The sequence below is a fragment of the Amphimedon queenslandica genome, unplaced genomic scaffold (genome assembly GCF_000090795.2).
Source record: "Amphimedon queenslandica unplaced genomic scaffold, v1.1 AMPQUscaffold_13402, whole genome shotgun sequence".
Classification (NCBI taxonomy): domain Eukaryota; kingdom Metazoa; phylum Porifera; class Demospongiae; order Haplosclerida; family Niphatidae; genus Amphimedon; species Amphimedon queenslandica.
Window position 1 is genome coordinate 127,857 of NW_003546362.1, and position 21,625 is coordinate 149,481.

General features: G+C 33.0%; 4 protein-coding genes and 1 long non-coding RNA gene across 7 annotated transcripts; 1 reads left to right on the forward strand and 4 right to left on the reverse strand.

Annotated features, from left to right (window-relative positions):
• Positions 1 to 7,755: 7,755 nt before the first annotated feature.
• LOC109582091 (phosphatidylglycerol/phosphatidylinositol transfer protein-like) lies at positions 7,756 to 8,589 on the reverse strand. Its single transcript, XM_019996686.1, has 5 exons — positions 8,474 to 8,589; positions 8,366 to 8,389; positions 8,223 to 8,321; positions 7,973 to 8,178; positions 7,756 to 7,925 (listed from the first exon to the last, which is right to left on the reverse strand). Exons 1-5 carry the CDS (start codon positions 8,562 to 8,564, stop codon positions 7,842 to 7,844), a joined length of 504 nt encoding a protein of 167 aa, XP_019852245.1. The 5' UTR covers positions 8,565 to 8,589; the 3' UTR covers positions 7,756 to 7,841.
• A 933-nt stretch (positions 8,590 to 9,522) lies between these two features.
• LOC109582094 (uncharacterized) lies at positions 9,523 to 10,018 on the reverse strand. Its single transcript, XR_002184905.1, has 3 exons — positions 9,926 to 10,018; positions 9,675 to 9,880; positions 9,523 to 9,628 (listed from the first exon to the last, which is right to left on the reverse strand). It is a non-coding gene; the product is annotated as an uncharacterized LOC109582094 (long non-coding RNA).
• A 1,146-nt stretch (positions 10,019 to 11,164) lies between these two features.
• On the reverse strand, positions 11,165 to 13,695 carry LOC109582092 (phosphatidylglycerol/phosphatidylinositol transfer protein-like). Of its 3 annotated transcripts, none has more exons than XM_019996689.1 (5): positions 13,558 to 13,695; positions 11,774 to 11,806; positions 11,631 to 11,729; positions 11,387 to 11,580; positions 11,165 to 11,335 (listed from the first exon to the last, which is right to left on the reverse strand). In XM_019996689.1, exons 1-5 carry the CDS (start codon positions 13,646 to 13,648, stop codon positions 11,306 to 11,308), a joined length of 447 nt encoding a protein of 148 aa, XP_019852248.1. In that variant the 5' UTR covers positions 13,649 to 13,695; the 3' UTR covers positions 11,165 to 11,305. The 3 variants fall into 3 exon arrangements, with proteins under 3 accessions (XP_019852248.1, XP_019852246.1, XP_019852247.1); XM_019996687.1 differs by having other exon boundaries at positions 11,165 to 11,340; positions 13,558 to 13,694; XM_019996688.1 differs by lacking the exon at positions 13,558 to 13,695 and adding an exon at positions 11,877 to 12,697 and having other exon boundaries at positions 11,165 to 11,340.
• Positions 13,696 to 15,087: 1,392 nt separating this feature from the next.
• LOC109582093 (phosphatidylglycerol/phosphatidylinositol transfer protein-like) lies at positions 15,088 to 16,001 on the reverse strand. The gene is made up of 5 exons (XM_019996690.1): positions 15,766 to 16,001; positions 15,675 to 15,698; positions 15,532 to 15,630; positions 15,292 to 15,491; positions 15,088 to 15,245 (listed from the first exon to the last, which is right to left on the reverse strand). The coding sequence occupies exons 1-5, from the start codon at positions 15,854 to 15,856 to the stop codon at positions 15,162 to 15,164; spliced, it is 498 nt and encodes a 165-aa protein (XP_019852249.1). The 5' UTR covers positions 15,857 to 16,001; the 3' UTR covers positions 15,088 to 15,161.
• A 407-nt stretch (positions 16,002 to 16,408) lies between these two features.
• Positions 16,409 to 20,151, forward strand: LOC109582090 (uncharacterized). Its single transcript, XM_019996685.1, has 14 exons — positions 16,409 to 16,718; positions 16,791 to 17,197; positions 17,247 to 17,461; positions 17,509 to 17,558; positions 17,600 to 17,669; positions 17,710 to 17,880; positions 17,946 to 18,085; positions 18,127 to 18,229; positions 18,281 to 18,545; positions 18,594 to 18,770; positions 18,819 to 18,879; positions 18,926 to 19,003; positions 19,059 to 19,246; positions 19,324 to 20,151. The coding sequence occupies exons 1-14, from the start codon at positions 16,573 to 16,575 to the stop codon at positions 20,082 to 20,084; spliced, it is 2,832 nt and encodes a 943-aa protein (XP_019852244.1). The 5' UTR covers positions 16,409 to 16,572; the 3' UTR covers positions 20,085 to 20,151.
• The last annotated feature ends 1,474 nt before the right edge of the window (positions 20,152 to 21,625 follow it).

Here is a 21,625-nt window from a genome sequence, read left to right on the forward strand (position 1 = left end):
GCCTTGATTTTTTTAAATTGCCTTGTTTTTTAAATGCTTATAACTCAAAAATTTTTTGTTAAAAACAGCTCAGATCTATATTTTAAGACATTAATGTGTATTTAAAACGTAATGAAATTTTGGGGAGATTTTGGAGCCAATTTTTAGAAAAACTATGTGCTATAGCCTGTACATGTACATGTATATATATTATGTTATATATCAAAAAATTTATGGAAATAGGGAGTTCTCTCCTAATGATTCTTGTCAAAATACCCTACATGGTGTTTGGTCCGATTTTTGAGTAAATTGACAATCCATTGGCAGGAAGCTACCTGAGCACTATGCCATAGTCCTATGAGAAATTCTGCACATGACTTTGACACTAATTTTGCATGCACATATTTATACATATATCAAATCAAGTATTAACTAAGAATGATAATAAAGATCTATTTTTCTATTCCTGTCTTCTTAGGTTGTACTTCTACAGATCAATCCGTAGTTGCTTATGCATTATCATCAATTAATGTACTGATCCATTTGATTTACAATACATGTATATCATTTGCTGTCTCTTTCTCTTTGTTCCCTCTTTCCTTCCCTGAGTTTATTGGAGCTAAACGCAGTGGGTATATTTGTTTGTCTAAAGTTGTCAAAACCTATTTTTTAAGAACAATTTATGGAGTTTTTATGCACTGTATTTGACAGGTATGGGGTAATAATAATATCTGTAATAGTGATGATTACAGGGTAAGAAGTAACATGTACATATTATTAATTAATGTTATGGGTCATGAGCCCAGAGTCCTCCTAAAGTAGTTTCACTGTTCAGTCATCATGATTGATTTGTGTCAATGGAGAGCTAGAGCACTAAAGTATTGTCTTGTAACTGTTGTCATATTGTTCAATCCTATTGGTATACAGCCAAGTATATTCAGGCCTGATTCAAAATGTTGTCCAAAATTAATGAATCAAGCCTGATATCAGTACTGGTACATCCCTGTTGGCTATCATTGCTAAATCAGGAATGCCTGTCTGGCCTGATGCTTATCATGCCTGTACCATGGCTGACTCCATGATTGTATCAGGACTGATTGCCCAAAATCCATGGTCCATGCCTGACATCAGGCCTGGTTTCAGGCTGAATCAGGTTTGAATCTCTGATCAACGTGATTATACACCACCAAGAGACCAGGCCTAATGTCAGCCTGAATCAGTCCTGATATCAGACATAGACCGTGGTTTTTGGGTAATCAGTCCTGATACAGTCATGGAGCATGATAAGTATCAATACTGGATCAGGCCAGACTGACATTCCTGATTCAGCAATGATAGTACCAATATCAGGCCTGATCCAGTAATTTTGAGCAACAGTCCTGGATCAGGCATGGACCACATGGTAACTCTTGGGTGTATTTGTCTATGTAGTACAAGAAGCAAATAAAGATACATTGCTGTGGAAATACATCTGCTTAATTGGTGAATTCCTTTTCCTGCCACAGTCAGAGGGAAGTAATTAGTCTGTCACCACTAGTGACAGACTAATTACTAACCTTTGACTGAGGTAGGTACTTGCTACTGTGCTACATGGTTGCACAATGATTCCACTGATTGGTTGGATTATGCTCAAATCCCACCCCTTTCTACTAATTAATGGAGTACTGTTCCTTGATTCTTCATCCAGTCTCCACATCTTCCAGGCTCCATAATACTGTAGAATGAATAAGATAGCAGATCCCAAAGTGAAACCTGTTTCGCTTTCTTTATCAATGGAGGCTCCAGATTCATCCCTTCTATGTATCCCCCTCTCTTTTCTGAGAAGTAGTCTAGTTGGTGAAGGTGATGAGCCCATTCACACTACAGTCACTACTGCCAGCACTGATCCTGGAGTGTATAGGATACAGTGTAACCCTTCAACCAGTGGTTCTCATACAGTCAAAATACAAGTGGATAGTGTACATCTTAAGGATTCTTTTATCCCTTACATTGACCTTGGGAGCATCACTCCAGTACATGCTATTCCTGAGTGCCTTAGAGTTTATCCCTGGGCAGTTGCTGTAACCGATGATAATCACGTTATAGTAACTGAGTGTTATGATAATTGTGTGACGATACTGGATAGAGAAGGAAAGAAAGTGAAATCATTAGGAGAAGAAAGTGGTAATGTCAAGTTTTGTTTTCCTCGTGGCATAGCCTTCACTCCAGACAAATTCATTCTTGTGTCTGATAGCAACAGGATCCAGAAGATAAGCATTGATGGATACCTTGTAGCATTAGTAGGTGAGGAGGGCGAAGGACCACTACAATTTAAAATGCCTACTGGTTTAGCCATTTCTCCAGAAACAGGAAAGATTTATGTTGCTGATAGTGGTAACTGCCGTATACAAGTCTTAAATCCAGATCTAACCTTCTCTCATGCATTTGGTAGTAAAGGATCAGCTAATGGACAGTTTAAAGCTCCTCATGACATTGCTATTGACAGTCAAGGATTAGTGTATGTTACTGAGGCTAATTGTCGCATTCAGAAGTTCTCTCCTTCTGGAGAGTTTGTTGGACAGTTTGATATTGAGGGATCTCGTCCTGGACAGCAAAAGAGCTCACCATACAGTATAGCAATAGACACTGCAGATACAGGTTTAGTGTATGTAACTAAAGAGGACAGTGATAGGATCACTGTATTGGATAGTGAGGGAGTCCTTAAGTGTTCATTTGGAACAGCAGGTGAACGTTACTATGATAGTAGTCTGACTTCATTAGCTTTTGACAAGGATGGATTGTTATATGTCTGTAGTTTCAATGGATCGCTTGCTATTCATCGTAGAATCGTGCAATAGTTAACAATTTAAGGACACTTACCAAAATTCATTAACAATTCCTTGTTTTGTACTATGGTAATAATGATTCTGATTTCATTTGATTTTCTAGTAACTACTAATCAATAATAATTTTGTTTTAATTATATAATCAATAATTGTGATCCTAATAATTGTTACACACATTAAGTATTATAAGTGTACAGGTATCTGGGCCACTATATAGTACATCTGCATGCATTACAGCACATGCACAATGCACCATGCATGACCATACTGCCTGTAACAGCTCCACCCTTCACTATGTAGTCATTTGTCTGGTAAGAACAGAGAAGTGTATGCTCTACTTTACTCTGGTGATACATGTCGGCATAATAGAGTTCATTAATTATTTTTGTGTACTGCCATTTGTTTAATTCTTGCTGTATGTAATTGACCCTTATTTTGAGTGAGTTTTATTGGAACATTTATCAAACTTTGTTTATGTCAGCAGACTCAGTACAGTGCGTTCATATTATTGTGATTTATGGAGAAAATATCATGTACATGTACATGTACATTATGCCAGTGGCATATCTTTATACTTGTCTCATTTTAATTTTATCTTTTAATTTTTAGTACATCACTGTACCAACTGACAAGACTGGGAAGGAAGCACGTTAGACCCAATTGGAAATGGATGCCATTCACAAACTCATCCACAGAAGTAAATCTTTTTATTGTAGCTAGTTTATTTTGTAATCTCAAATTCTCATTTTAAAAATATTTAGACTACTCGGATTTACTTAATTTGTGCCTTAGTGCATGTACTTTCTAGAATTGTAGCTATCAAGTGCTAATTGTTAATTTAGGATGAGCTGGTGTTTCATCATTGACTTTGAGATGGTAAAGATTATCTTTTTGTGTAGTTCAACAAGAAACTTCCCAATTCAAGTTTTCCATCTTACACTGATGAGGAATACACTGTAAGTCATGTCAATATCACTACTTTATTCCAGTTACATGTACAGTACATTAGCTTATAGTAATTATAATTTTTTGATGTAGTTTTTGCTCATTTTAAAATGCTCATAGCTCAAAAATTATTTGCCACAAACAACTCCAACTTTTTACATGGCATAAGAACATCAAAGTGTATCAGCAAATTTAATAAAAATTGGGGATGATTTTGGAGCCATTTTTTGGAAAAAAACCACGGGCTATAGTACAGGTACTTTTCCGAATTTGGCTCGTTTTTTTAAATGGCCATAACTTGAAAAATTTAAGTCGGAATCAGCTCACAATTTCTACACAGCATAAGGACATCAATATGCATCAGAAAATGTAATAAAAACTGGGAGTGATTTTGAAGCCATTTTTTGGAAAAAACCATGGGCTATAATAGTACAGGGTACTTTTCCGAATTTGGCTCGTTTCTTTAAATGGCCATAACTTAAAAAATTTAAGTTGGAATCAGCTCAAACTTTTTATACAGCATAAGGACATCAATATGTATCAGAAAATGTAATAAAAATTTGGGGTGATTTTGGAGCCGTTTTTTGGGAAAAACCATGGGCTATAGTACAGGGTACTTTTCCGAATTTGGCTCATTTCTTTAAATGGCCATAACTTGAAAAATTTAAGTCGGAATCAGCTCAAACTTTCAACACAGTAAAAGGACATCAATAGTATCAGAAAATGTAATAAAAATTGGGAGTGGTTTTGGAGCCATTTTTTGGAAAAAACCATGGGCTATAGTACAGGGTACTTTTCTGATTTTGGCTTGTTTTTTAAATGGCCATAACATAAAAGATTTAAGTCAGAATCAGTTCAAACGTTCTACTCAGTATAAGGACATCAATATGTATCAAAAAATGTAATAAAAATTAGAGGTAATTGCAGACCCATTTTTTGGGAAAAAGCATGGGCTAAATTGACCTATTTTTAAAAATGCACATAACTCAAAAATTATTTGTCGGAACTCAAACTTTTTACAGAACATAAGGACATCAATATGTATCAAAAAATTAATAAAAATTGGGGGTGATTTTGGAGCCAATTTTTGAAAAAACCATGGGTAATAGTACAGTTCATTTTTTTTAATTTGGCAGTTTAAAAAAGGTCAATCTAAAAAATTAAGTTGACATTGGTTCAACCTAGCATATGGACATCAAAATGTATCAAAAAAATTAATAATAATTGGAGATAATTTCAGAGCAATTTTTTGGAATAAATCATGGGCTATTGTTTAAATTTATTTTTTGTGCATAACTTGAAATTAATTTGTTGGAAATAACTCAAGCTTTCTACATAACATAAGAAAATCAGTATGTATCGGAAAATATAATAAAAATTTGAGGTGATTTCAGAGCAAATTTTCCAAAAAACCTATAGCCTTTGTCTTTGCTTTTGAATTGTGCAGATAAAAAAATAATAAAAATCAATAATAGTAATAGTAATAATAATGATGAGAATGAAGGTGGGAAAAGAAGAATGTGAAGCCAAGTACAAAAAGGAAGCAAAGAGTTTGTACATGTACATGTACACAGTGTATGTAACACTTCATGTCATTTATTGTTATTTTTTTAATTCTCCCTCCCCCTACTTCTCTTTCTCTTTCTCATACCATCTCAATGTTTATGTATCTTCCTCTTATCTCTGTCTCTCAATCTCAGAAACACTCAGTGGAGGATCTCAAGGCTCATTATTACAGTGTTTATAATTGTTTATTAAAGTTACGTGATCCTTTGGTAGAGGACAGTCAGCTAATATCTTATGATGCTCCTCATGAGAATTTTTTTAAGAGGAAAGCACAACTGGAGAGATTGTTCAATAGAACAAAGGAACAAGTTAGTCACTACTCACTCTACAGGGTTCTCACTGAACTGTTATGAAAGAGCACAAAAAACCCTTTGAAATGCGATTTTAAAAAATGTATGTTAAAATACCAAAAGCCTTTCTATTGTCTGCTATGTGAAATGATTGTGGTTACATAATCCTGGAGGGAACCTTGTGCACTTATGTACATGTACACGTATATACATGCAGCTGTATCTTTCATAATTGGAATGAAGAGTACTCTCTGTGTATTTATAATGCATGCATGTACAGTTGTACTTGGGTAAGTTGTGTTTATTGTCATTATGCACATATACTGTACCTGCATGTATTTATTGTATTTACATCTATTCTACATGTACATGTATTAATTAAGGCACTGCACTGTACATTATAGATACAGTATATTCATTAATAATGTTCACTGGAAACATTATTTATGAGACACGACAAGTTCTATTGTCTGGCATAGTGCATGCTCTCCTTTATCATCATAAGCAGCAAAATTGACCTTATCTTTTATACTTACAGGCCATAATAGGTTTGGTACTTGAGCATTATAGTTCTATTAATTCTGTACAACTGAAATTTGTTTTTAATAAACAATAACTTTAGCACAGCATGTTTCAAGCTCCTAGATCTTTCTTTTCGGCGTGGAAAAGTCTTTCTTAACTGTTTTGTGTTGCTCAAATACAAGTGCTAGGTACAGAAGCTTCAAAGTAAGAAAATCGAGCAGTTGGACCAAGTTCCGTTGTGTTGGCACTTTAGAGATAGATGGTAGCATTTTTCAGTAGATTAGAACATGGCCTTCAAATAATATGAACAGATTTCTCTAAATCTTACTTGATGAAGAGTTATACTTACTTGAAATTGTTGAGGTCACTCGTTTGTGCAGCGCTAGAGCAACAACTTGCTGGGTTATAGGTACTAAAGTACCTATACTATCTCAAATATACAAAGGCAGCAACTTTTTTTGTCAGCAAGTTTATCATATATTGCTGATTAGTAAAGAAAAAGTGAAGCTTCTTTCTCACATGGTCTTCTTGCTGCCAATCATTCCAGTTATGATGGAATGCCACACCTTTCAATCTACATGCATGGGAGGGGCTGGAGCTGCTTGCATGTATGTGCTGCAGTGCTGCTACTTCTGCAGGTATTCAAGAGCAAGTGCAACTGCAGGAAGGTAGTGTTGAGCAGACTCTCTTCATGCTGATAATCAAACAGCTATTGCAGTGCGGGCATGCACCATAGCAGCTATAGGGGCGAGGCCATGCACCGTAGGTGTCTCGTTAAATCATCAAAGAAGTCTCATAAATTTAATTTTTTGTCAATGAAAGTGATTATATATAAATCTTGAAATTATACATGTACATGCATGTATCATGTATTTCATTGTAAAATACTTTATAACCCACTGTATGGCTCTTTATACCAGTGATTATTACATGTATAGCATGATGTTAGTTGTTCTAACTCACTACTGTGTAGCTATGCTTACCAATAGAGCTTTTCCCATTAACCAGTGGATGTCAAGTTAATGATCACTAACATTTTATTAGTAGCAGCTTAAACTAAATCAATAGTACATTAGTGAACTTACAACAATCTTAACTCCAGTAGGTTTTTGTTGTTGGTAGCATGCAGTAGTCATTCACTTTTTTGTGAATGGGATTTAATTATAATCAAGGGATGACAATCTGTACATAACTTCGAACATGATGAATAATGTATTTAATATAATTCCATTAAGCTTCTATCTTTATAAGTGCAAGTATAAAGTACATAATTGCTATTCACTACGTGCTGCCTTTACTTTGTTGGTTTTTTGTGTATACTCTATGATGTGCGGTCTAATTGTAATATGTATGTATAAAAATACACTATACACTATTATATACACTACTAGCATATTGTAATCATTGTTATGTATGGTTACAAATTTCAGTTAATTAATTACTGCTAAGAATTGTCAAGCCTCCAATGAAGTCTTAGCCATTGATCTCCCATTATAGTTGTGTGTCTATTTTCATTTTATTATCACCATTAATCAGTAGGGATTTCATGAAAAATGATATTCATTAGTTGCAAGGAACTTTTTATTTTTGTTTATTTTGTTGATGTTGTAATGATTACTTAGACAGCAGCGTCTTTGAAGAAAACACAATTAACTTTGAGTAATTATAGTGCTCTTTAAAATATGCATGTGCTTCACTATTTTTTGTTAAGTCATTAATTTATAGTAGCTTCTGTCATTTGACACATGATTTCCTCTCCTTCCTCATTGTATGCAGTGCCTTTGCCATAATACCTACCCTATGAAATAGAATAGTAATTAAGGATACACTGTATCTGTTACTCACTGGCCAATTCTGAAGGAACTTTGGTATTTTCCTTTTATTAGTATAATTAAACTGATATGTTCCTGGTGGCATAGGACAATGTAAGTTTAATACATCAACAAAATAGTCACATAAATTGTATTTCTCATCAATGAAAGTAATTTTAGTGTAATTTTTGAAATTATGTGCCAATGTAAAATGCAGTATACCCCATTGTATGGTTTTCTCTAAAAAAATATTTACAGTACAAACTAATGAATATATCACTTACTAATGACTAAAGTTCCTTGAATTTGATACCCTTTCCCAGGAATCAGTGGATAAGGAGTTACTGATAAATTAGTGAGTATATCCGAGTTTTTAGTAACAGCTTAAAATTAATAAGATAAATCAATAGTGTATTACTGAACTTACAACAATATGTGAAATTAATTGGTTCTTGTTGTTGATAGTATAGATGTATGTATATATATATAATTGAAACAGGTATATTATCGATTAGTATAATAGTCAGTATCTTACCATTGTAGTAATTGTTAGTAGATCCAGTCAATGTAGATACTACTAGTACAACTGATAGAAGTAACAGTATATACTCTACTAGTCTACCCATCTTCTCTTTTACTGTGCTACTGGTACCTCACTATAATCTGTTGTTTTAGTCTAATTGCTATAAGTTTCTTTAATGAGTTTACCTTTCATTATGAAGTTCCAGTGTACAATGATGACAAAATTGTCAAGCATCTTTAGTCTGTATTGGTTATTGTTTCTCAGATTACAAAAAGGAATTTCTTAAATTGCCTTAAATCAATTGTTCAGATGGAACTGAAATGTTCTACCATGCACCAAGTCAAGAGGAAAGGAGACATGCCTTTAACATTGATAGAACATGGATTCAACTATTTGTTTGGACAGTAGGAGAAGTAGGTCATAGATTGATGATGTAGACATGAATTGGTTAAACATGACACTGTGCATGGTTATATCAATGTACAGACATTCGTTTTGTATGGGTCTAATACCTGTGTACTTATGAAGTATTCAATGACAAACCATATAGTTGTGCTGGAAGTTTGTACCGCTCTTTTGCTTGTGGGAAAGTGCAGAGGTACATGTGAAATCAATCTCCATGGCTATTTCAACTGATTTGAGGCTACAATAACTGACCCATGTCAGGTTATGATGATTCATCTAAACAACAGCCCATGCATGTGTGCCGGTTTGTTTATCTTGCTTCTTTCACTTCTACATGTCTATCTGTGTTTAGAATGCTTTGAGGAACTTCTATTTTACCCATTATTAGAATAATTCTTAGGTAATAGAGTATGTATACATTGATTAAATGGTATATCAGGTACTCAAGCTTGTTATAATCTTCTTAATGGACCTCATATTATAAGCAATCTGCTTGGTTGTGGTTTTGGTATCATCATCTAAAAGTTTGTAAATTACCGTGACTAAAATGGCATCAATGCCTCTCTTGTTATCAACTTGTGACTTAAAAGTTTCACCACATGCATGCTATAAAATCTAGTTAAAAACTTCAATATGTTTCTTATTATTTACATGCATTCAAGTCATTAATAAACAGTTTTACTTGACAGTGACTTCTTTACTTATACACATCATTTGCTCTCCTTTTTCATTGTATGCAGTACCTTTGCCATAATACTGACCCTATAAAATAGAATAGTAATAATGACACACTATATCTGTTACTCACTGGCCAAAGGAGCTTTGGTAATGTATCAGTACCATTACATGTATAATTCAATTGATATATTCCTGGTGTTATTGGACAATGTAACTTAAATAAATCAACAAGGAAGTCACAAAAATTAAATTTTTCATCGATGAAAGTAATATTAGTATAGTTCTTGAAGTTATATGTCATTTTTATATGTAGTATACCCCATTGTATGGTTCTTTCTAGGAAATGATTGTTAGTGATATGGAATTGGTTCATGCACTTACTAAAATGAAAATTTCCTTGCAAATGATACTTTTTCCCACGAATCAGTGGATTAGGAGTTACTGATACATTAGCAATTTCAACAAATCTCTTAGTAACAGCTTAAAATTAATAAAATAAATCAATAGTGTATTACTGAACTTACAACAATCTGTGAATCCTTCATTACCAGTAGGTTCTTGTTGTTGATAGTATATATAATTGAAACAGGTATATTATCCATTAGTATAGTAGTCAGTATCTTACCATTGTAGTAATTGTTAGTAGATCCAGTCAATGTAGATACTACTAGTACAACTGATAGAAGTAACAGTATATACTCTACTAGTCCACCCATATTGACTTGATTTCTGAGACAATAGAGTTTTTCTGTACTTTCAATTGTTCATGCAGTGTATTTTGTGCTATACAATGTTTTTGTTTATTTTTATCTGTATGTACAATATGAAAGAAGCATATTGAAGTTTTTATACAGTGTATGCATGGCAACATCAGGTTTTGTTTATTGAGTAATGATTATTTTAAAGTCAATGTAAATATCATCATCATTATCAGCAATGACTTGCTATTCTCAGTCATACCTTATTGTTGTTTGTATGATTAATGTCTCCTACCACAGGGTTTCCCACAAAGCATACTAAGTGAACAAGCTTTATGAACTACAATAGAGTGCATGGCATTTGTAGCAACTTTTAAAATTCATGAAACTAACCAAATTTGATTGGAATGAGTTCAAACTTCTAACTATAACGCTATAATTAGTGGATTCTTATCATTAATTACATGTAAGTACACAATACAACATGTAGTGTATCTTGCATTGTGTAATGCTTTTTGTTAATTTTTATTTAATTGTATGAAATATGACTACATGTGCATGGTAACATCAGGTTTGTTTATAGAGTAATGATTATTTTTAGCTAATTAAGTGAGGGTAAATAAGCATGATACATTACTATCAACAGATGACATTTGTGCCATGTTCCATGTTTTATTTTATTGCCTTCATATAGTCTTTATTATTAATATGTATTTTGGTGTACAATTTTGTTTTATATTTACACTGTTCATCAAATTTAATGGTTTATTCTTTAATTGTTTATAGTGTCAATTGAGACTTATTTTTTGTAAGCTTCTTGTATAGTGAATGTCTTATAGTTCATGTTGGCTTTTATGTTAAGGACTTTTTAGTATGTGGTTGTCATCAACTAAGTAATTATAAATTAACTATGATACATGTATTCATGGTCCTTTTGTTTATTCTGGCAAAATGTTCAAAAAAGACATTAAAAACTTCAAATAACTAAGTCAGTAAGTATATTTAATATTCCAGTCATTTGATAGTAACTTCTGTCTGTTGACACCCCATTTCCTCTCCTTCCTCATTGTATGCAGTACCTTTGGTATAATACCTACCCTATGAAATAGAATAGTAATAATGATACACTGTATCTGTTACTCACTGGCCAAAAGAGGTTGGGGATTTGGGCTTGATAGTATAAATGATACATTCTTGGTTGTATTGGACAGTGTTTATTGGTTAAATCCACAAAGAAGTCACATAAATTAAATTTATCATCAAGAAAAGTAATATTAGTATAATTCTTGAATTGGTGTATCATTGTGAAATGCAGTATACCCCATTGTATGGTCCTCTCTATAAATGGATTCATGTTTTAAATTATTGCCACAGTTATTGTTACTTACTAATCTGTAGATCTGCATTCCAGTGAATCCTGTCTCCTCTTTTTAGTGTATATGAAGTTAATGATACATTAAAGAATTGGGCAAATTTCTTAGTAAGAGCTTAAAATTAATAGAATAAATCAATAGTGTATTACTGAACTTACAACAATCTGTGAATCCTTTATTACCAGTAGGTTCTTGTTGTTGATAGTATATTTGATTCAAACAGGTATATTATCTATTAGTATATAGTAGTCAGTATCTTACCATTGTAGTAATTGTTAGTAGATCCAGTCAATGTAGTGACTAGTACAACTGATAGGATTATCAATAAGATGTTCATCTTTAGGTAGGTAGTAGTGCAAGTGGCTTTCTTATGCTATTGTTTATTGAAGTAGATACAGTCACAGTGCGATGCACTTGGCTACATTTGCATGTACATGTAGTTTCAATGTTATTGTTTAATTTTGTGGCACTTGTTTATATCTGTAAGTAATTTTTGCTGCTTAGGCTACTCCAATTAGATTCATTGTTTTTTCATTTCCTGCCCTCATCCGGAATTTATTATTTTATTGTTCATGCACTATACACATCAATTTATATTGCAATAGCTAAAAATTGTAATTAATGTTAATGAAGCTCCCCATACCTGCATTATACACAAATCAGCTATTTTATTTCGTTGATGCCCTCATACCTGGCCATATATGTGTGAGGAATACAATGTGAGTCATGTCAATAATATTATTATTAGGCAATTCAAACTAAATTACTTGTTTTACGGATTTTTTTTCTCTAAAATAGAGCAGGCCGGTCGGAATAAATTAAAATATAAACAATGAAATTAATTAACTACTTATTAATTAACTTTAATAACTGTTAGTTAACCACAACTTTTTAAAACAAACTATCAAAATACTCTAGCAACTTCTGTGAGTGTAGGCTTATTTAACATGAATGGCTGCTCTAATAAGTCCCAAACAGTAGATGCCACAGAGGTTTCACATACAGTGGAAGGTAAGATAGAGGAGCTTGCTCTTTTAACAGTAACAAATACATTTAGCGCCATTTTGAATCTAGCCACACCCACCACGTAGTACTGCGCATGCGCATTAGAAAATTTAAATTTATTTTGATTTTCCAAAAATTGGAGTCGGTCGGATCCGTAAACCAAGTAATTTTATTGGAACTGCCTTATTTTGTGTGTGTATTATAGGGTGATATAACTTTCTTTTTTTCTGTCTAAGTATTAGTGTACTCTTGGCATTAAAAACATGTGTAATTTAAATGTTAAAGTAATTGTGTTTAAGTGTTATTACATGCAGTTTAGTTTAGTTGATAGTAACTTCTGTCTCCTGACACATCATTTCTTCTCCATTTTCATTGTATGCAGTTGCTTTGGCATGATACCTACCCTATGAAATAGAATAGTAGTAATGATACACTGTATCTGTTACTCACTGGCCATAAGAGCTTTGGTACTGTGTCAGTACCATTACATGTATAATTTAATTGATATGTTCCTCAGTGGTGTTATTGGACAATGAAACTTTGTTAAATCGAGAAAGACGTCACAGAAATTAAATTTATCATCAATGAAAGTAATATTTGTATAACCCTTGAAATTATATGTCATTGTGACGTGTATAATACCCCATTGTATGGTTTTCTCTACAAAAAGAATTAGACTACTAGTAAATATGTAACTTACTAATATGAAAAATTCCTTGCATATGATATGCTTTTCCACGAGTCATTGGATTTGGAGTTAATGATGCATTAGTGAATTCAGCAAACTTTTTAGTAACAGCTTAAAATTAATACAAATAAATCAATGGTGTAATACTGAGCTTACAACAATCTGTAACTTTAATAGGTTCTTGTTGTTGATAGTACAAGTATATATATTTGGAATAAGGATATTATCCACTAGTAGTCAGCATCTTACCATTGTAGTAATTGTTAGTAGATCCAGTCAATGTAGATACTACTAGTACAACTGATAGAAGTAACAGTATATACTCTACTAGTCCACCCATCTTCTCGTTGACTTGAATTATGAGGCAATGAATTTTTTTTGTATTTTGATGTAGTGTATTTTGCATTGGGCAATGTTTTTGTTTATTTTTATCTGTATGTACATGTACAATTATATGAAAGAAGCATAAATGAAGTTTTTCTACAGTGTATGCATGGCAACATCAGGTTTGTTTATTGAGTGATGATTATTTTCAAGTCAATGTAAATAAGCATCATCATCAACAACTGACTTGTTCTCAGTCATAATTTTATTGTAATTTGTAAGATTATTGTCTATGTAAAAATAACATGTCCTACCACAGGATTCCCATAAAGCATGCAGCAAGCTTCATGAGCTACAAGAGTATATGGCATTTGGAGCAACTTTTGAATTTCATAAAAAATTCAAATTTGATCAGAATGAGTTCTAAATTGCATGTATATGTAGCAGGAAAAAAATTACTAAAATAAAGAATTCCTTACTTTTCATTTTTGATAAAATTTGGCCAAATCCTCTATACTGTAGTACAAGGACTTTGACCTGATTTTTTTGAGCAACATAAAAAAATTTTTTTAAATCAAATTTTGATCGGAATCAGCTCACACTTTCTACACAGCATAATAACATCTATAACTATCAGGAAAAATTTTTAAATTGAACGATTCTTTACTTTTAATTTTTGATAAAATTTGGCCAAAATCGCTATACTATAGTACAGTGACTTTGGCCCAATTTTTGAGCAAGTTCAAAAATTTGTAAAAAAAATTAAATTTGATCAGAATCAGTTCAAACTTTTTACATAGCATAAAAACATGTATGTGCATCAGGAAAAATTATAAAAATTGAGAATTCCTTTCTTATAATTTTTATCTAATTACCCTTTTGTACTTATACACAAGGCTGCATTAGAGCTATGCCAAAATCTTGTGAAAGACCCTGTCCAACCATTTTACAAAAATGGCAGATCAAATGGAACAATGTTTAGACACAATGTCTGAACATTGTTTGAAAGTAATTTCAGGCTCTGTACACCAATACTTTTTACAATTAAATAGTAGTGTTTCTTGTAGTTGATATCTATGAATCTCTTTGGTTCTTGTTGAACTCCATCATAAGCTATTATAGTACCGGTTTGATTATCAAACTTGTCATCAACAAAGAATTTTTAAATTAATGGCCCTCTCACAATGTGATTTAAATTTAATAAATACTTTGACAGAAAAACATTAATTTTGTTGAAAACTTCAAATTATACTTGCACTATTAAAGTCATTAACGTACAGTTTAGTAAGTTCTGTCATTTTGACACATCATTTGTGTGATGGATTCATGTTTATTGACACAATTGTCACTTAATTACTTTTGGCATGTAGTTATATAAGTCAGTGAATGCTACCTCCTTTATTCAGTATTATGATTTGTTAGAAATTTGTATATTTAATTATTATTACTACCTTAATTGTTGAGAAAGAACAACTTATTGTGCGATACTACATTATTTTGCTTTCACTATTTATTCAAATTATCAATGTTTAGTTAATAGTAAGCTCTGCCATTTGACACACCATTTCCTCTCCTTCCTCATTGTATGCAGCAGCTTTGCCATAATACCTACCCTATGAAATAGAATAGTAGTAATGATACACTGTATCTGTTACTCACTGGCCAAAAGAAGCTAGGCACTCTGCATGTATCAGTATAATTAAACTGATATATTCCTGGTGGTATTGGACAATGTAAATTGAATAAATCAACAAGGAAGTCGCATAAATTTAATTTCTCATCAATAAAAGTAATATTAGTATAACTCTTGAAAGTATGTGTCAATGTGATATGCAGTATACCCCACTGTATGGTTTTCTCTAAAAAAAGACTTACAGTGTTAGTGAACATGTAACTTACTATTGTGAAAAGTTCCTTGTATATGATAATCTTTACCACGTATCATTGGATTAGGAGTTATTGATGCATTAGTGAGTTCAGCAAATTTCTTAGTAACAGCTTAGAAATAATAAAATAAATCAATAGTGCATTACTGGACTTACAACAATCTTTAACTCCAGTAGGTACTTGTTGTTGATAGTGTAATAATTCAAACAGGTATATTATCCATTAGTATAGTAGTCAGTATCTTACCATTGTAGTAATTGTTAGTAGATCCAGTCAATGTAGATACTACTAGTACAGCTGATAGAAGTAACAGTATATAACCTACTAGTCTACCCATCTTCTCTGTGTATTTAGTTTAACTTCTTTCTACATGTGATATTTATTGATTATTATCAGTTATTGTTATCATTACTACATTGTTTGTTACCATTGTTTTGTTATGCTATTCTAACAATAGAAGAGTAGACTTCCTTTGCATTTTAGTGGACAATTGCATGCAAGAAATGATTACGTTGTTTGGTCAGGCCATGAACTTGATTTCTGTTCAATGTTATCCTTTCATGTTATGATATAAACTACAGGCCAATACAATTATTATATAGGCGGTAGCTTGTATGTAGGGTTGAGGTTAATTTTTCAAGATGGCAACCGAATTTACAATTTTGAAATGCTTCCAACTCTTTAATCTTATATTGTACAGGCTTATAAATATATAAAGTATACTAGTGACGTAGATCAAAGGAGCCACGAGGTCTGCTACTTGTGATAGCAGACCTGCTCTGTCAACCACTAATAGCGATTTCATTGAATTAATAATCAATATTATACTGATTACTGTAGTACATAGGCGTAGCCACGGGTGGGCCATACAGGGCCATGGCCCTGCCTAAAATTCACCCGATACGTACAGGAAATAACGTCATAATAATATTGTAAGACCTATTGAAATATTCGTGAAATATAGTTGTACAACTGCTCGTGAGTGCTTCATGAGGTACATGTAGCAAGTAGGCAAACTAGTATCCATAGCTACCGATATACCATCCACTAAAAATGGCTACCCGCAGGTGGAAAAGAACAAAAGCTTTAAGGACATTTATGAGAAGTAAAAGACAAAGAAGTAACAGGTTCTCGTTGCTACATCAAGAGAATGATTCAATTCCTGCTGATGCGGTAGAATTACCACTACATGAAGACAGGTTAGAGCGGGTTGGAGTTAGCGGAGGGGTATTATAATGCATACTACCGAGTGACTCAACTTTTTAATGCAGAGAACTCTCAGATCATGAATCAGACATGGATCTATCTGATAATAATGATAATGATGACAGACTTTCTCGGAGCTATGCTGATCGATGCGCTCACCAACGTGAACTATGGGAAGAAGCTATACCACATCTTGTGTCGATAACTACTATAAGTAACTGTATTAAATCAGATGCGTCATGTACAGAATGTCACGGTAGGGCACACCTGCGCTGTTTGGATTGTGGCATTGGTATCAACTACTGTGAGTCTTGTTGCAGAAGTGTTCACGCCTCACGTCATATCTATCATACTCCTGAATTTTGGACTGGTTATAGGTTTATTCCTGCACCACTTCCTAACATTATCATTGGAAATGACCATACTTGTTTGACTAGCTATACTGAGCAAATAACAGTTATTTCATTAAATCGTAAGCTTGCATTATATAGTATTATATGTATGTTGCATCTTTCATGTAGAACGTCACTACATCACAATATCATACTGTATGTGTTGTACAAAAATGGAAAGATTAGTAGGGTTAAAGTTATGGCCAGCTACACCACATTCTCCACAAATTGCTTTTTCGTTTTCTTTGATGGAACTTATACATTCATTAATTTTGGAATGTCAGGTATCGTTACTGGATATTGCCAAAATGGTAGATATGCTTTTCTCTGTTCAACGAAATGAGGTATATAGACTAAGTTAATTATTTAAAATTTGTGATTGAAATTTTAGGATAAGAAGTCTATATATCAGCTTTTAACGTCATCTTTTCCTTACTATAGGTAAGTATTAGATTTATATTATGTACTTCTATTTTATACAGAGCATATAAACATAAAATTTCCCAAGAGATATTCATGGAAGACTTAAACTGTCCTGCTTGCTCCTTTATGGTATGACTATGTATTCTGCAGTTTTAATTATAGTTTTTAGGATGGAGGTGGTCCTATTTTCATATCACTCGATGCAAATTTTAGACTATGTAGGAAAAAAAAGGCTGCTCAAACAATGAGGCAAAATACACCACTTTTGGAAGGTAGATTTTTAGATCAGAAGTCAGTCGATGAATATATTGAAAGTTTTTCTCCACCTGAAACAAACAATGTAAATGATTATATATGTGTATATATACATGTACATGTATAATTGTATTTTACATAATTACTTAGGCTTCTTGTAGTCAATTTCGAGCTGGTAATGCGTTGCATTCAAGCAAAAGATATAAAGCTTTGGAAGAAACAGGAGTTTTTGGAGCAATCTGTCGTCATGACATACCAATCAAAATGCTTAACTTAAAACATGGAGAAAGGTGGGTCAATAATTATATTGCTATGATTAATATTTGTATAGACTAGGCTATGCTGATTTTATTTTAAAAGACCTTGAGCATATCAGTTCATCTCCTGTAAACTTGCTTTATGATGTTGGCTGTAAACTTGTGCTACACTGGAAGGTAATATATAATCATACATGTATGTATATATGTAAATCATGTTTAATTTAGGCAAATAACCATACTTCCTTACTTTCAAACTACAATGTCAGTGTACCGATATTTCATTCTTATGCTCATATTGCATCGTGTCAAGCTAAGTATTCTCCAAGAAATAAAGAAGGATTTGGACTATGTGATGGGGAAAACCTTGAAAGATTATGGTCCTATTTAGGAAAGTTTTGTAAGATGACTAAAGAGATGAGCATAGCAAACAGGGTAGATGTATTAACCGATGCTTTAAATCACTACTCCAGACAAAAGATTACACGATTATGTGAGTAAAAGTTATTCACCTCCTTTTTGTATCATGCATACATTTTAGGCATTTCTTTTGCTGAACGTATGGACAAAGCATCAAAAATATTAGAATCTGAAACTGATTTTTATTCTCTGTTGCGAAGTTATAACATCAATACTAACCCATCAGAGATAATCAAATGTTTAGTAGATGAGGAAAATAGGAGATTATTGTATCAGGATGCTAATGATGGCAATTTAGGTATGAATTGAAGTTGTTGTAAATGATAGATTATCTTCTTTTGTACAGCAGTCAATGATAACTGGAAACATGATTATATTGACAAATTGGAAAGGTTAACTTCGTTGAGGTACATTTTAAAGTTATAGTAATTTTTAACTTGGTGTTTGGTTTAGGCAGTGTTGGATAAATGCTATTTCTGGCCTACAAATAAGTCAAGAAACAATGCAAGTCACGGCACAACACTTAATAAGGTAATTGGTGATGCTTGTGACATAAGTAAGTCACATCGCTTACATACATATTTAGACTAGAATGTGCCCTTTCTGCCATTGAAGGAGAACATCAGATTGTTAGTAGATGGACACCAGATTGCCATGAGTATATGGAAGTTATTGCTGCCAAAAAGATAAGTGCTAGAGAAAAGGTGAAAGCAGAAATCAATAAAGTAGTCAAAGAAAGGGCATTCTACTTAAACACTATAGCCCATCATGCAGGTACAGTGTATGTTTATAAACTTTATATATATACAATAACTGTGTACTGTTAATGTATTATTACTGTTATCATTTAGGAGGCCAAAAACAAGCCAATAGAGTTATGAAACTGATATCAAATTGTAGTTCGAAAGTAAAAAAGCTTTTTGATGAATATCAATCACTACTGCCTAGCAATCATCATGAGACGCCACCTAATATTACTGATGTTTTTAACTTGCAATCACCTTTCTGGAATCAAGTTGATCATACTGACTACACTTGTCGCCAACCAAATGACATTCCCATAGAAACACAACGACAGTTAATTGAGAAGTACAATTTGATTGCCCGTGCTAAAGAAGAAATGCAATTCATTGTATCAGATGCTGCTAATTTTGTGTCAAACTTAGAAAAGAAGTTAATTACGATCAACAACGATATTTCTACGATGCTATCGTTTGAAATTGATCTGCCTGCTTCTAACTACATACCTGAGAATGTTATACAGTATTCAGTGGTACATCATAACTATAACAAGTTAACTTCTTTTAAGAAAGGCAAACTTTCTGTCTTACTGTGTAAATCAGAGAAAGTGTTTTATCAATTACAGCAAGCAACAGACGTACTTAAAGAGCTGTGTTCAGCATATTTTGCTACAGGACTTGTTCGTACTGAACATTTAAAAAATGCTAAAAAGAATGCCAAAGCAGCTGTGTTATCATCTTTGCACACTTGGAGTACACCTAGCTCAGCAGTTACTGTCCACGAGCATTATAATGATGACATTTCCTCAGCAATTTCAAGTCACATGATAACAGATACATCAAGTGACCCACTGTCTAATATTGATGACTGATAACATTATTAATGTGTATGTATACACATTTATTTTATTTCCAAACCTAATAATGACATATTGAACCTGAAACGTACTGGAAATATTTTCATAATAGTATTGTAGAACATACTGGAAAAGTTTCTGAAATGTAGTTTTACAACCCTTCGTGACCACCTCATGAAGTAGCATAATACTTTATGGTAGTATAGAGTACCCATAGCAACTATAGTTTTGAGCAACACTGCCACACCTTGAAGGCAAGATACGACCTGGGTCTCTACTCAACTACAGTAGCATCTACACAGCCACTATTGAGCTTACTGTTTAAGTAAGTTGAGGCTTAAAGTAGTTTTACTTTTGCAAAAATATTATTGCATGCAGTTGCATGAACTTGAGTAGAACAGTACATCAACACATTATTTACATATACAGTAATCATAAGTGCTATTCTCATACAAACTCTTTACTGTCTTCATAGCTTTGCTATTCTACATGTCTTTTTCTCTACATCTTCTCATCTTTGCTCCTGTATGATACTATCCTACATTCCTTCCTCTCTGCCTTCCTTTCTACATCTACATGTGTAATACGTTTACATTTAGCAAAAATGTATGCCACACACATGCAGGCCTACATGTATGTCACTGATTCAATATAGCTTATGAAATAAAGTAGTTGTTGCCAATGCCCTTATATGCACTGAATAGCATTACAGCTATACTCTTGATTACAGTAATCATTGCTCTTTAATCTGATTTACCATTACACTTCACTGCTGTGCACTTCCCTCTCTTTGCCACTTCTCCTTCTCTACCTCTTTAGCTAGTGTCTCTGTCTCTCTTAAGCTTAGGATTTATGCTTCAGTACTGACATCATCAAATAGTTCATTTAAGTAAGGTCAATTATGTAATTATTCAATTTTATGTTTCTCTGTTTGATTATAGTCCAATCTAAGTTTCAAACTATGAAGTATGAAGAGCACAGGACTGTACATGCATGACCATACATTGTTGTATTGTTGTATGTTATTTTTTTAATTTAAATTGCCAAAAAATATTTTTTACTATAATAATTTGCTACTACAATGCAGCGAAGGCATGCAATATGAAGCAGTTTATGAAGCAAAGTCCTTTCACTTGATCCACTTCAAAGATGAAGAGATTTAGCAATACGGAAGTTGCATAAAGAAAAATAGTTTTTTCATGTATGATAGCAATGCAATTCTGACTGCTGTCTGATATCAGCAGGTAGGTATGCACAATTACTTGCTATGAAAAATATAAGTACTAAATTTGAATGAACAACTACAGAGATAATCAGCTAAACATACTTTCTGCATACTTAATGAGGGGGTGGGGCTGAAGGTTTTTAGCTGAAAACTCCAAGGTTTTACATTACAAGTCCCAGAAACACCAATGATACACTTGATACAATAGCTAGCTAGTGCTACAGCAAGGTTGAAGGTTGAATGCAATTGTCAAGAAAAATTTGTCTGAAGTAGCTGATTTGCTTTTCTAGCCCTGTAAATCAATAAATGGTTACATTCTGCCTGAAAGTAA